This window comes from Oncorhynchus mykiss, chromosome 26 (assembly GCF_013265735.2).
Source record: "Oncorhynchus mykiss isolate Arlee chromosome 26, USDA_OmykA_1.1, whole genome shotgun sequence".
In the NCBI taxonomy this organism is placed as follows: domain Eukaryota; kingdom Metazoa; phylum Chordata; class Actinopteri; order Salmoniformes; family Salmonidae; genus Oncorhynchus; species Oncorhynchus mykiss.
In genome coordinates, this window is record NC_048590.1 from 16,725,593 (window position 1) to 16,738,212 (window position 12,620).

Consider the following 12,620-nt stretch of genomic DNA (forward strand, 5'->3'; position numbering starts at 1 on the left):
CTCTGCTGCTCCTCTTCCTCCCTACTGCGTGTCCCGGGAACACCTTGCAGGGCGCGACAAGAGCTCCATGTGGGACCAGCTGGAGGATGCTGCCATGGAAACGTTCTCTCTGAGTAGGGCTGACCTCTTTCACCTTTTGACCTTCTATGTTTGTGCTTGGATGAAATGCCCACCTGGGCTTTGATGTGCTGCTTTGATCTTTACCGCCACTGGGTTTCCCATCACACTGAGTGGTTGGTGTTGTAAACAATGCAGCAGGGCTCCTATGGACAAGTAAACAAGAGAGGATGTCTCTTGGTTGACAAAACATTTTCAACAATCACATGGTCTGGTGTGTGTGTTCGTATGGGTGCGTGTTCGTTTGTGTGGGTGTTTATGTGTGTGCAGTTATGTACGGTTCTGTGGGATCATGTGTATGTTAATGCACGTCTACTGGTGAGTGTGGGGCGACATGTACAGTAGTTGTCAGTGTGAAGGTGATTTTGACCTGTGGATGATTTTGTAGACTAGTTTTGTCTTTTTTTTGTGTGTGCCCTTGTGATTGTGGTCATGATGTGTTTTTGTGTAAGTGTGTGTCCTTTTGGATACAGATAAGCAGTGAGTGTTGTATTTATGTAGGTAAGGAGCGCTCTACACTGTGGGACCAGGTCCAGTTCTGGGAGGATGCTTACTTGGATGCTGTCATGTTGGAGAGGGAGGGGATGGGTATGGACCAGGGACCTCAAGAGATGATTGACAGGTACAGGTTGCCTATTAGAGTGGATCTGTATTTTTGAAATGACAGCCATCCTTGTATAGCTGTGTTTCCTGTATAGAGGCTGATGGTTACCACTGTTTACACAGATACCTGTCACTCGGGGACCACGACCGTAAGCGTCTGGAGGACGATGAGGACAGGCTGCTAGCTACTCTACTGCACAATATGATCGCCTACATGCTAATGGTTAAGGTGGGTCTATCACACACAATGTTTCACTCCGTAACCCCCGTATGTCAACTGCAGCAACTACGAATGTTCAGATAAGTAGGCATCGCATATCTTCCGACGTCTCTTGCTAAGTTTGTCTGTATGTCCTTCTGTCTGTCCAGGTGAACAAGAATGACATCAGGAAGAAGGTGAGGCGTCTGATGGGGAAGTCCCACATCGGCCTTAGCCACAGCCAGGAGATCAACGAGTGTCTGGACAAACTGGCTAATTTGGTAAGAAAGAACCAATGATTCTCTCTCTTCAATAAAATAGGAGCCACTAAGGCAGTCAACTGTTCTACCAAGTGGCATAAAGATTCAATGTTTTATGTGGTCCTTCGAGCCAGATCCTTTTATGCAACACATGTTTTTAGTGTGTGTGAGAATATCAGTGTTGCTAATATTTGTTTAACCCTCTAGAGCAGGGGTGTCAAACTCAAATACCCAGTGGGCCAAAATGTAAAACCTGAACAAAGTCATGGGCCAACATTGAACAAATTAACCTTTTAATATGGACCCAAACAAGTTTTGCTTTAACATTGAATATGGAACAAGCATCGCTTATTACCATACAATATATAATTTAATAGTGGAGACATGCAAAATCGAATTTCAAATGAAAAAACACATCAATGGCATTCATTTATTAAATAAATACAATTTAAATAAAAATTGTATGCCTCTTTTCTATTTGCAGCCTTCTGATTTAAATACCAAAATAAACTTTTTCCACTGGCTAATAATTTTACAAATAAAATGATAATAAATCAATCAACCATTCAAGCCCATGCCTTGTAGCAAGAAAAAAGTGCATAAAGAAAACGTTAATTATTGCACACTGGTCTAATCTGATGTGCCCAAGCCAGATACCTGGCATCTCTTCTTGGATGCTAGTTCATCAATGTCTGGGCTCAAGCTCTGAGCTGAAGAAATCCTCAGTATCGAGCGAAGATGTTCATCAGTCAGACGTCTCCTGTGAGTTGTTTTGGTCATCTTCATCGAGGAGAAAAGTTGCTCGCATAGATAAGTGCTGCCGAACATGGAGAGCATCTGAGCAGCTTGGGTGCGGAGCTGAGGCATTGTGTCAGGAATGAACCGTGGAAACTGTGCGGCGCCCACAGCATCATACTTTGACTTCAGCGTGTCGTTGCACTGGAGTTCAATCAGCTCCATTTGGATGTTGGTTGGTGCATTTTCCACATCAACTGCGAAGGGATTACTAAGCAGTTCAAACTTGCATTTCTGGGCATCAAAGTCGGCAAATCGCCGGCTAAACTCAGCGGCGAGAACACTGAGTTTTTCAGCAAACTGTGCGCATGGGAACACGGTGGTAGAGATCTGCGCTTTTATGGATTGGCAGCAGGGAAAATGGCAAGGGTTTCCTTGCAGCATCTGATTCTCCCACAGGCACAGTTTAGTTTTGAAGGCCCTCACTGCAGCGTACATGTCTGTGATGATGCGCCCCCGCCCCTGAAGCTGCAGGTTCAGCGCATCGAGATGGCTCGAGATGTCACAGAGAAAGGCCAGCTCACACAGGAACTTTTGCTCCCAGAGCTCTGCTGTATCCTTCCCTTTGGTTTCCAGGAATTGACATATTTCCTCACGCAGCTCGAAACATCTGTTCAGTACTTTTCCTCTGCTTAGCCATCTCACCTCTGTGTGATACGGCACGTCTGCGTATTCCGAACCACACTCCTCCAGAAAAGATTTAAACTGGCGGTGATTTAGACCTTTGGCTCTTATAAAGTTAACTACCTGTGTTACTGTGGTCATAACATGTTCCGTCTTTAGGGCTTTGGCACACAGTGCTTCCTGATGTATGATGCAGTGGTAAACAGTTAGCTCACCTGCACAGTTCTCTTCCCGCATCTTCTCCCGAACCATGCCCACCAGTCCACTCTTTTTACCGCACATCGCTGGCGCACCATCTGTCGTTAATCCAACGAGTTTATCCCACGGCAGCTTTATTTCAGTTACACATTTGGAAACCTCCTCAAAGATTTCCTTTCCTGTGGTTGTGCCATGCATTGATTTGAATCCTAATAGCTCCTCCGTAACACACAGATTTGACAGCTGAGCAGTATCAGATGCGTCGCAGCTCTCATCCACAGCGAGGGAGAACGCAACAAAATCTTTTCCCTTTTCCATCAGCTGGTCATACAGATTGGTGGCAAGATCACATGTGCGATCAGCTACTGTGTTCTTGCTCAGGCTCACGTTTGAAAATGCTTGTTTTTTCTCTGGGCATACGAGGTCACAAACCTTCATCATGCACTTTTTCATGAACTCTCCCTCATTAAAGGGCCGGGCTGATTTTGCAATCTCTGCTGCCACTATATAACTAGCCTTTACAGCAGCCTCGCTTTGTGATGTGGCTTTTTTAAACATATTCTGTTGTGAAACCAAACTTCTTTTCATCTCCTCTACTTTCTGGCTCCTTTGAGTCATGTCCAGGTCCTTGTATTTGTCATGGTGTTTCGTTTCATAGTGTCGTCTAATGTTGTACTCCTTACTTACAGCCACGTTGACTCCACAAACAAGACAAACAGGTTTGTCTTTTACATATGTAAACAGATATTCTGCCTCCCACTTGTCCAGAAAGCTCCTGTTTTCTGCCTTTCTTTTCGCCATTTTTGGGAAGGGTTAGCTCGCTGACAGTTGTAGCGTCTATGTTGCTATGACTACTGTCACAGAGGAGAGAGCGTTTCTGGGTCCTGTCCTGATTGGCGCGCGAAAACAGCAGAGCATTATGGGATTCGTAGTATTAGTGGTGAATGCGCTGTATAATACCGGCGGGCCAGCTCTAGTAGTAATTTGGTATTGTCTCGCGGGCCAAATATAATTACCCCGCGGGCCAAATTTGGCCCACGGGCCAGAGTTTGACACCCATGCTCTAGAGTCTAAGCCCTGTCTAAGCCGGGGATGACACTTTTGATTTGGCCATTATTGCTTTTAGACCATAGAAAAGCATTGAATAACAGATTCAATACATGGAACAACAATACCCCCCCCAAAAAAAAAATCGAAAGGAAATTCTGTCCTATATCTGAAAGATATAAGAAAGATCAGGAAATGTATTATTTATTTAAATATTTTTTTGCATGTATTTAACCCCTTATTCAAGACAATTAACAATCTCCATTGATTTTAAAAAAAAAACTGATACCGGGGACCTTCAGATGAGTCTTGAGGCCTTGTGGGCATCCTAGAGTAAAACAACCAACATGAACGTGTTTGTGAGAGACTCGTCTTTCCACAGAGAGGGGTCATATTACTGTGTAGCCCAAACTGTTCGGAGGCTACAGACAGAAGTTGGCAGAAGGGGATGTATCAACTTTGTAGAGCAAAACGGAGAACACCATCGGGTTCATGAGTCATAATAGTTTTATAGGCCAAACCATTCAGATGCTACAGACGTTTTTCTGAGAAGACTGATTTTCTGGATATCTCATGGTCTGACAAACACCGTTCTTCTAATTCTGCCACCTTTCACCACAGATGTGGAGGGCGATCTCGGCGGATGCGGTGGATTGAGACGCAGCCCATGCAAAAAAAGAAATTAACAACATATCTCTAGCTTAAACAGATACATTTTGATGGGGATTTTATTTATTATGTTAATTAGATTTCCACGGGGCCGCAGAAATTGTAGGAGAAGGGTAAAAAGTCTTGTTCACTCACATTTCAGAATGGTCGCGAGCTGTCCATCAGACCTAGCGGAAGCCGTCACATCAAGAAGCAGACCTTCGTGGTGCATGCTGGGACAGATACCACGGGGGACATCTTCTTCATGGAGGTATGAGAAAGACACTTTCAGCATTCACTTTCCTGGCCCTTCCTTGTACATGCAGTTGGCCTTGTTCATGTTTTTTTTTATTGTGCCCCCAGAGATGGCCCGACGAGTATCTGAATAGATCGAATTTACAAATCATCGTCAAGAACTGTCAAAACTCTGCAATTTGTAGTTTCAGTAGATCTAGCGTTTAGCTCTACAGTGGATATCAAATAATTGCATCCTTTGCCTCTGTCCATTTCCCCCATTCAGGTGTGTGACGACTGTATAGTCCTGCGCAGCAACATCGGCACAGTGTATGAGCGCTGGTGGTACGAGAAGCTCATCAACATGACCTACTGCCCCAAGACCAAGGTTCTGTGTCTGTGGAGACGCAATGGCCAGGAGACCCAACTCAACAAGTTCTACACCAAGAAGGTGAGCCGCTACCGTTAGCGCTTCGAGTATGAACACCTTTGATCTCCGTGTTAGTGGAACCTGTGATTAAGGTGACTGTAAATTGTGACTTTCGTGTCAGACTTTGTACAGCCACTTTTTGTATTCCATAATCTGAAATTCAAATGTTTTGTTGTCTAGTGTCGCGAATTGTATTACTGTGTGAAGGACAGCATGGAAAGAGCTGCTGCCCGACAGCAGAGCATTAAACCAGGTATGTGGGTGTGCACGTTGGCTGGAGTCTTTCTTTGAGGCACCACCAATGTATTCTTGCCCTGCGTTTTGAAAATGGATGGCCCTAGGGCAGTGGTATTCAAAGTCTGGGTCGGGACCTAGAGGAATTACAGTGGGGCCACCAAAATATATTTAAAAGAAATGAAGAGTACAGATTAATGTATGAGATAATATACAAACGTTTTTGAGAAAGATAATTTGAAAAATGAATTATTGAGTAAATGTATTTATTGGTTTCTTTTCATTTCAATAAGAGAGATGAAAATGTCATGAAAAAAGGTTATTTGTTCGTGTAAAAATGGAAATGTGCCGATTTTTATGGTTGTCATTACATTTGGCCAAAAAAAAAGGGGTCCCCGATGAGGAAGTTTGTATACCGCTACACTAGGGGCTAATAACAGTTAGTATTAGTTCCTTAGTCTATGGAAAAGTAAAACTTTGGGATGTAGGAATAACTCTGAGTGAAGGTGAGCTCTACCCTACTGCTTTATCGTCCAATAAATTCTATAACCATTTGAGTCAATCAGCTCAGAAGGCCAAGTAAAGACTTTTCTGTCTGTCATCACTAACACTTTTCAAAAGAGATGTACAGCGGAATGGATAGGGGAGGGATCCTTTGGTTTAAGCGATCTGCCCCTCTCTCCATAGGTCCAGAGCTGGGTGGAGAGTTCCCTGTGCAGGACATGAAGACTGGCGAGGGAGGACTGCTGCAAGTCACCCTGGAAGGCATCAACCTCAAATTCATGCACAGCCAGGTAGGAGGCCTGTATTACCACATACACACGCACACGCAAAACCATTTAACCTCCTTCCAACCACCGCAATTCTTCTCCTCGTTTTCTGTTTTCTTTCTCTCTCTCTCACACACACACAGTGGCTCACTTCCTCTAAGGTCCCTTTAAAAAAAAGAGAGAATAGAAGGCATTTATCTTTGACATTGATACATTTTTATAGCCTACTGAATTGAGTGAAAAAGCAGAGTACCAGTCACTGTTTTGATCAGGACCTTAGAGGAATAACTCATTTTTGTGCTTTGTCTTTCTATGATTTAAAATATGTTATGATTTTTTTGTGCAGTCACTAAGATGTATGTTTCAAGATGAAAACACATATCCACTTAAACATTTCTGTTAAAGGCCTCCCGAGTGGCGCAGCGGTCTAAGGCATTGCATCGCAGTGCTAGAGGCGTCACTACAGATCCGGGTTCAATCCCGGGCTGTGTCGCAGCCGGCTGCGACCGGGAGAACCATGAGACGGCGCACAATTGGCCCAGTGTCGTCCAGGTTAGGGGAGAGTTTGGCATGCACGCGGACTTCCGGTCCCCAGCTGTACACTGTTTCCCCCGGCTGACTTCCGGGTTAAGCGAGCAGTGTGTCAAGAAGCAGTGCGGCTTGGCAGGTCATGTTTCGGTGGACGCGTGGCTCTCGACTTTCGCCTCTCACGAGTCCGTATGGGAGTTGCAGCGATGGGACAAGACTGTAACTACCAATTGGATATCATGAAATTGGGAAGAAAAAAGGGGTACTTTTTTATTTATTTATATATATATATATAATCTCATAATTGGACATTTAAAAAAATATATATATACAAATACAAAAATATTCTGTTCATGCTTAGCATTCTTAGTTGTGGTGCCCAAACCTTGTCGTTTGTGGGGGAAGGCAAGTGTTCTGTTTGTGTAAGAGTGATTTGTGCATCAGAGGTAAGACAGATGACCTTGTGCAAAGACTTTTCATTAATAATTGCCATTTTATTTTACCGTTCTTTTAAAGTTTTGTCCCCTTGACCTGCATATTAAAGTTAGATGAAAAATACCTCAAGTATTCACAACTTTTGGGGTTGGGGTTTCCTGAATCAACTTGAGTAAGAATATAATTGACCTCAGTCCACAAGTAGATATTTTTGGACCCAAAGGAAATGCTTGGTTCTGAAATAACAATTATACAATTGCTCCGCCAATGATTGAGGGTCATAGGAGTGGCACTCATTTAATATAACCATAGTGAAGAAACACACTGGACATATCACACTGTAGGATTGGAGCAAAAACGCATTGAATCAACACATGGGAATGCCTACTCATAAAGTAATACTCTACTGTAGTAGAATAGAAAACAATGTTTTTGACCACTACATTCTTTATGAAAGGTCCTAGCTCTTTGAACTGCCTTCTTGATTTCTTTAGATCACACAGTGCACCTAATTGAAAGGAATTAAGGCTAGACATCGCAGTGGCCAATCGAGAGTGTGTTTTGATTGTGCCTTCTTTTTGAAGCAACACCTAACAGGTTAGAACACATTGCTATGGTTGAAGAACAGTTACATCATCATCGAATTGAACAAGGGTACAACAGTCATAATGTTGTAATACCCTTTCCCTACTACAGACACTTAACCTAATTTACCTTTTAGGAACAACACATACGTGCTGCTTGGAAAGTTCAAACCACCTCTTTTTTTCCCCACCGTCAGCTCTGCAGGAGCTCATGCACCAGTAGTAGATGTCATATTCATAGACATCATTCATGCAATATTTTTTTTTTTTAAAACAAACACTTAACTGTCTTGTTTTAAAGAACTTTTTCATATAATAGTTCATGCCCAACCCATTACGTTTTGCCAGTGCAGGCCCACCCAAGCTTCCAGTGACAGACGGGTCACCGTAGGGTTAAATACGCGGGCATGTTACAGAGGGGTGAGGTTGTTATAGGTGGCAGCCTGTTTTGTTGGGGAGGCGATGTGGCTGACTGCCCTTTTGTACCTGTACTACTGAGCTGTTGGTGCCAGCCCTCGTTGCTGGAGGAGGGGGCATGGAGGGCACTGGGGGCGGGAATGGGTTCAAAGCCGTCAAAACTGGTTGAAATGATGGAATTACAACCAGAGTGTTGGTTTTGGTAAACTGGTAGTAATTATGTCATTTTCTGGGTTAGGCCCAGGAACGAACCAAAAAAAAGTCCAGCTGTTTAAAGTATAGACTAGACCAACTTTCAGTAGTTATTTTTCCACCTTTTGTAGTTTAGCACTTCATCATTCCAGTAGACTTTTCTGTGACAGGCATATTAGCATTGATAGCTGTTAATACGTCAAGTCCCGTCCATTAGGTTGATAGTGCAGCGCCCTCTTTGAGCGCCGTCCAGTGTTTGTGCTCTTCTGTCCTATAATAATCCAAACCGTTTCTCTTCCATGCTCTCTCCCCCTGCAAGAAGCGGAAGGTACACAACCTCTGCCGTGTTTGCTTGTTAGCGGTTATGACTTTTTTTTGGGGGGGGGGGTTCTTTTTCCCCTCAATTTCTTTAGCTGTGTGTGGTCAACTTTATTTTATGTGTCCTCATCTCTGTTTTCATATGGAATTTCCATGTATGCTAAGCATTACATGGGCCACAGTGCATTTGCATCAGTAGGGAAAACGGAAATGAATTAGCAGTCGCCATTGCTTCACTGTTGACAACAAATGGCCACAATAGCTTTGCTGATGCACACTTTATCTAAGGCACTATAGTGTGAACAAATGACCATATTATAGTTTCATTCAGCCAGTAATCATTAATAGCACTCACTTCATCATAGACCTTCCCACAATGCATTTCTACTCACCCAGCCCCAGCCCATGTAAGCATTCAAACATGGAAAGTTCTGTTCTGTGCTGTCCTATTTCATTTTGTAGCGTTTTAAAAGCTTGCATATACCATCTTTTGTATTTCTTTCCCTTTTAGTATTGACTAGATGATAATTTAACGTTGTTCATTTTCTCTCTGAAATGTTTCATTTCAGCATGTTGTCATTGAGTTACTAATGTTCTGTCTTGTTGTTTTTTTTTGTTTTTTTTGTTTTAGGTTTTCATAGAGCTGAATCACATTAAAAAGTGCAATACTGTGAAGGGAGTCTTTGTCCTGGAGGAATTTGGTAATTACCACATCTATTGATTCTAGGTCTGCACTCGACACGGCAGTAACTCAGCTTCACGACAGACGAAAACGCTGACGCACAGAGTTAGCAACTGTAACGACTCGGGGTTCAGTGGATTCACAACAGCTCTTGCTTACCTCAGGGCAAATATAGTCTGTGCTAGATTTAGCTAGTTTCATTTGGCAATTTGAGAAGTTCAGCCCTCACAAATATGAATGTTTGCTTATTTTCATATTTATTGCTGATTATAAAACAAGACAAAACAGCCCTATTTATGAGGTTTGTCTTTATTTGCTGTGTTTTTAGTTTTTAACCATGAGGTTTTAGGTGTCAGGCCTGCTGTGTTAAGATGGAAGACTTGATGCACCGCTTGTTTCTGCATCAGATTTTTGTAAGGATCAAATGATGGAAGTTAGAGCTTTAGGGTAGGAAATCGTTTTAGGGTTCACTCGAGCAAGTAAGATGCTATGTGCATGAGAGGGAAATTCATCAAAGCCCAGAGCAGAGGGAGGCGGAGCCACAGATCGTATTTGAACTGTTTTAAACGCTCATTAAGAATGAAGGACGCATACGTTAATGATGTTCTCAGTTGAAGCTGAATTATCTCGCTCGATCTTCAGGATAGAAGGATGCTAACTTGTTGGATATAGCCACATTTGGGTTGCATTGAATAGGCACAAAAAAAAAAACGAATTCAGAAAGAAAAGGAAATTGTACTTTCTTAGGCACGTTCAGGTAGGATCTCAGCCATTTTCAAAACGTGGTGCCTACTAAATGTGACTGGGGATTCCTTTCCTGAGACCAGGGCTAGTATTTAGATATTTAGAGCATTTTTCCTTCCAGATGAGTACAGTAGATGGTTTATTGTGTCTTTTTTACACTGCCATATTTGAAACAGACAACCAGTGACCAATGAGATTGTTAGGAGAGGCCTAGATCTGTGAGGTTATAGCCCCCATTAATATCAGCGCTGGACTGGGTTACTGCCGTGTCTCTGTGCTGCTTTTGTAATACGTCACCCTCATCCTTGCCGCTATGAAAACCTTCATTCTCCAGCAGGTAAAGTGCTGTCACCTTTCTCTTCTCCTTTCCTCACTTAAGAGCATTCCTCCTCTCCGCTCCCGCCTTCTCTCATGCCCCTCCTCCTTGGCTGGGTTTCTGCCTGTCCTGACAGTTTATTAAACTGAAACTTTCTGCCCCTCTCCATCACTTTTTTTGTATTTTTTTAAAGCAAACCCCTCTAGTGTTGTTTTTTTTCCTCAATGCGTTGCGGTTTCGAGGCCAAGGATCCTGGCTACTTGACTTGACAATGTGGGGAGCAGAGGGCTTTGACTGCCCCCCCCCCCCCATTCCCTCCCCCTTTTTATCGTTGTCCCCTCTTTCAAGGGTTCCCAGTTACTAATGAAAAGTCTGTCCACTGACACTGGCTTTGAACGTGGTCTAGGGAGTTGGGCCTCATTAAAAGGACACTTTGGGATTTTGGCAGTCTACTTCCCCAGAGTCAGATGAACTCGTGGATACCATTTGTATGTCTCTGTGTCCTGTGTGGATGTCGTTTTGTGAGCCCATAAACTTCCAGTCATCACGCAAACGCTAGCTTGCAATTGTTATAGTTAGCAACTTCCTTCAAACTGCACGCAGAGACATACAAATTGTATCAATGAGTTAATCTAACAGTGGGGAAGTAGTTAAAGGGCCTCCATGCCAAAATCCTGAAGTATCCCTTTAACAACTTATGTATTTGTGTCTTTAAGCAGTCAGTTTCTTGGTTGGCACACTTTTTTTCCCTATAATGTCTTGCTTTGTTTCTTTCCCATTCTCCACATTTGTTTCACATTGTTGTTGCTGTACACATTTGCTCTCACTGTGTGACTCTGATTTGTTTTTTGTATTTTCAAGGCATTAGTGTGCATTCTTTCCTTTTCCGTGGGCCACATATGTCCTTCTTTACACAATCATTTGGATGCCTGTATTCGAATGGCTTGCTGCTACAAACAGTTGAATCTATTCACCAAAACAAATCTAGGAACAGTATGTAATGGGGGCAGTAAAAACCACTTTTTAGGAAACAACAGAACCTACACTACTGTTCAAAAGTTTGGGGTCACTTAGACGTTTCCTTGTTTTTGAAAGAAAAACATATTTTGTCCATTTAAAATAACATCAAATTGATCAGAAATACAGTGTAGACATTGTTAATGTTGTAAATGACTATTGTAGCTGGAAACGGCTGATTTTATTTGATGGAATATCTACATAGGCGTAAAGAGGCCCATTATCAGCGAACATCACTCCTGTGTCCCAATGCCACATTGTGTTAGCTAATCCAAGTTTATAATTTTAAAAGGCTAATTGATCATTGGGAAACCCTTTTGCAATTATGTTAGCACATCTGAAAACTGCTGTGTTGATTAAAGAAGCAATAAAACTGTCCTTCTTTAGACTAGTTGAGTGTCTGGAGCATTAGCATTTGTGGGTTCGATTACAGGCTCAAACTCGTCTATTCTTGTTCTGAGAAATGAAGGCTATTCCATGCGAGAAATTGCTAAGAAACTGAAGATATCATACAACGCTGTGTACTACCTCCTTCACAGAACAGAGCAAACTGGCCCTAACCAGAAAATAAATAGTATGAGGCCCCGGTGCACAACTGTGCAAGAGGTCCAGTACATTAGTGTCTAGTTTGAGAAACAGACGCTTCACAAGTCCTCCACTGGCAGCTTCATTAAATAATACTCGCAAAACACCAGTCTCAACGTCAACAGTGAAGAGGCAACTCCGGGATGCTGGCTTTCTAGGCAGGGTTTTCTGATCAATTAGCCTTTTAAAATGATCAACTTGGATTAGCTAGCACAACGGGCCATTGGAACACAGGAGTGATTTTTGCCTCTGGGCCTCTGTGCGCCGTTTCCAGCTACAATAGTAATTTCCAACATTAACCATGTCTACACTGTATTTCTGATCAATTTAATGTTAATTTATATGGGTGTTTTTCTTTCAAAAACAAGGACATTTCTAAGTGAACCCAAACTTTTGAACTGTAGTGTGTATATATAGTTTTTATCAGGTGAGAAACTGAGCCAGCTCATACAGGTATACTGTTTGACATGTACCACAAGGATAAAGCTGGCGGCAAGCTAGAAGCGAGGTCGAAGTTTGGGTGGTTCTCGGAAACTAAGCTAAATAAACAAACTTGCCAGCTGTTTGTCAGAGCTGTTTGCAGTTGGCCGCTTGCTGTGGACTGGGCAGACTAAATTCTCTAACTTTGCGATCTCATCTCTGG

At 42.7% G+C, this 12,620-nt stretch overlaps 1 protein-coding gene across 10 annotated transcripts in view; it reads left to right on the forward strand.

Moving 5' to 3' along the window:
• The window catches only part of LOC110506300 (MAP kinase-activating death domain protein), an 83,273-nt gene that overhangs the window by 63,467 nt on the left and 7,186 nt on the right, over positions 1–12,620 (forward strand). For 5 of the 10 annotated variants that reach the window (XM_036963256.1, XM_021585788.2, XM_036963260.1 and 2 more), the window contains 9 exons: positions 51–113; positions 619–739; positions 844–949; positions 1,090–1,200; positions 4,655–4,762; positions 5,012–5,176; positions 5,336–5,408; positions 6,077–6,183; positions 9,265–9,334. In XM_036963256.1, coding sequence (XP_036819151.1) covers positions 51–113; positions 619–739; positions 844–949; positions 1,090–1,200; positions 4,655–4,762; positions 5,012–5,176; positions 5,336–5,408; positions 6,077–6,183; positions 9,265–9,334 — 924 coding nt within the window. Of the gene's footprint in view, positions 1–50; positions 114–618; positions 740–843; positions 950–1,089; positions 1,201–4,654; positions 4,763–5,011; positions 5,177–5,335; positions 5,409–6,076; positions 6,184–8,634; positions 8,644–9,264; positions 9,335–12,620 lie in introns of all 10 variants that reach the window. The other 5 variants (XM_021585775.2, XM_021585787.2, XM_021585790.2 and 2 more) reach the window with 2 other exon arrangements.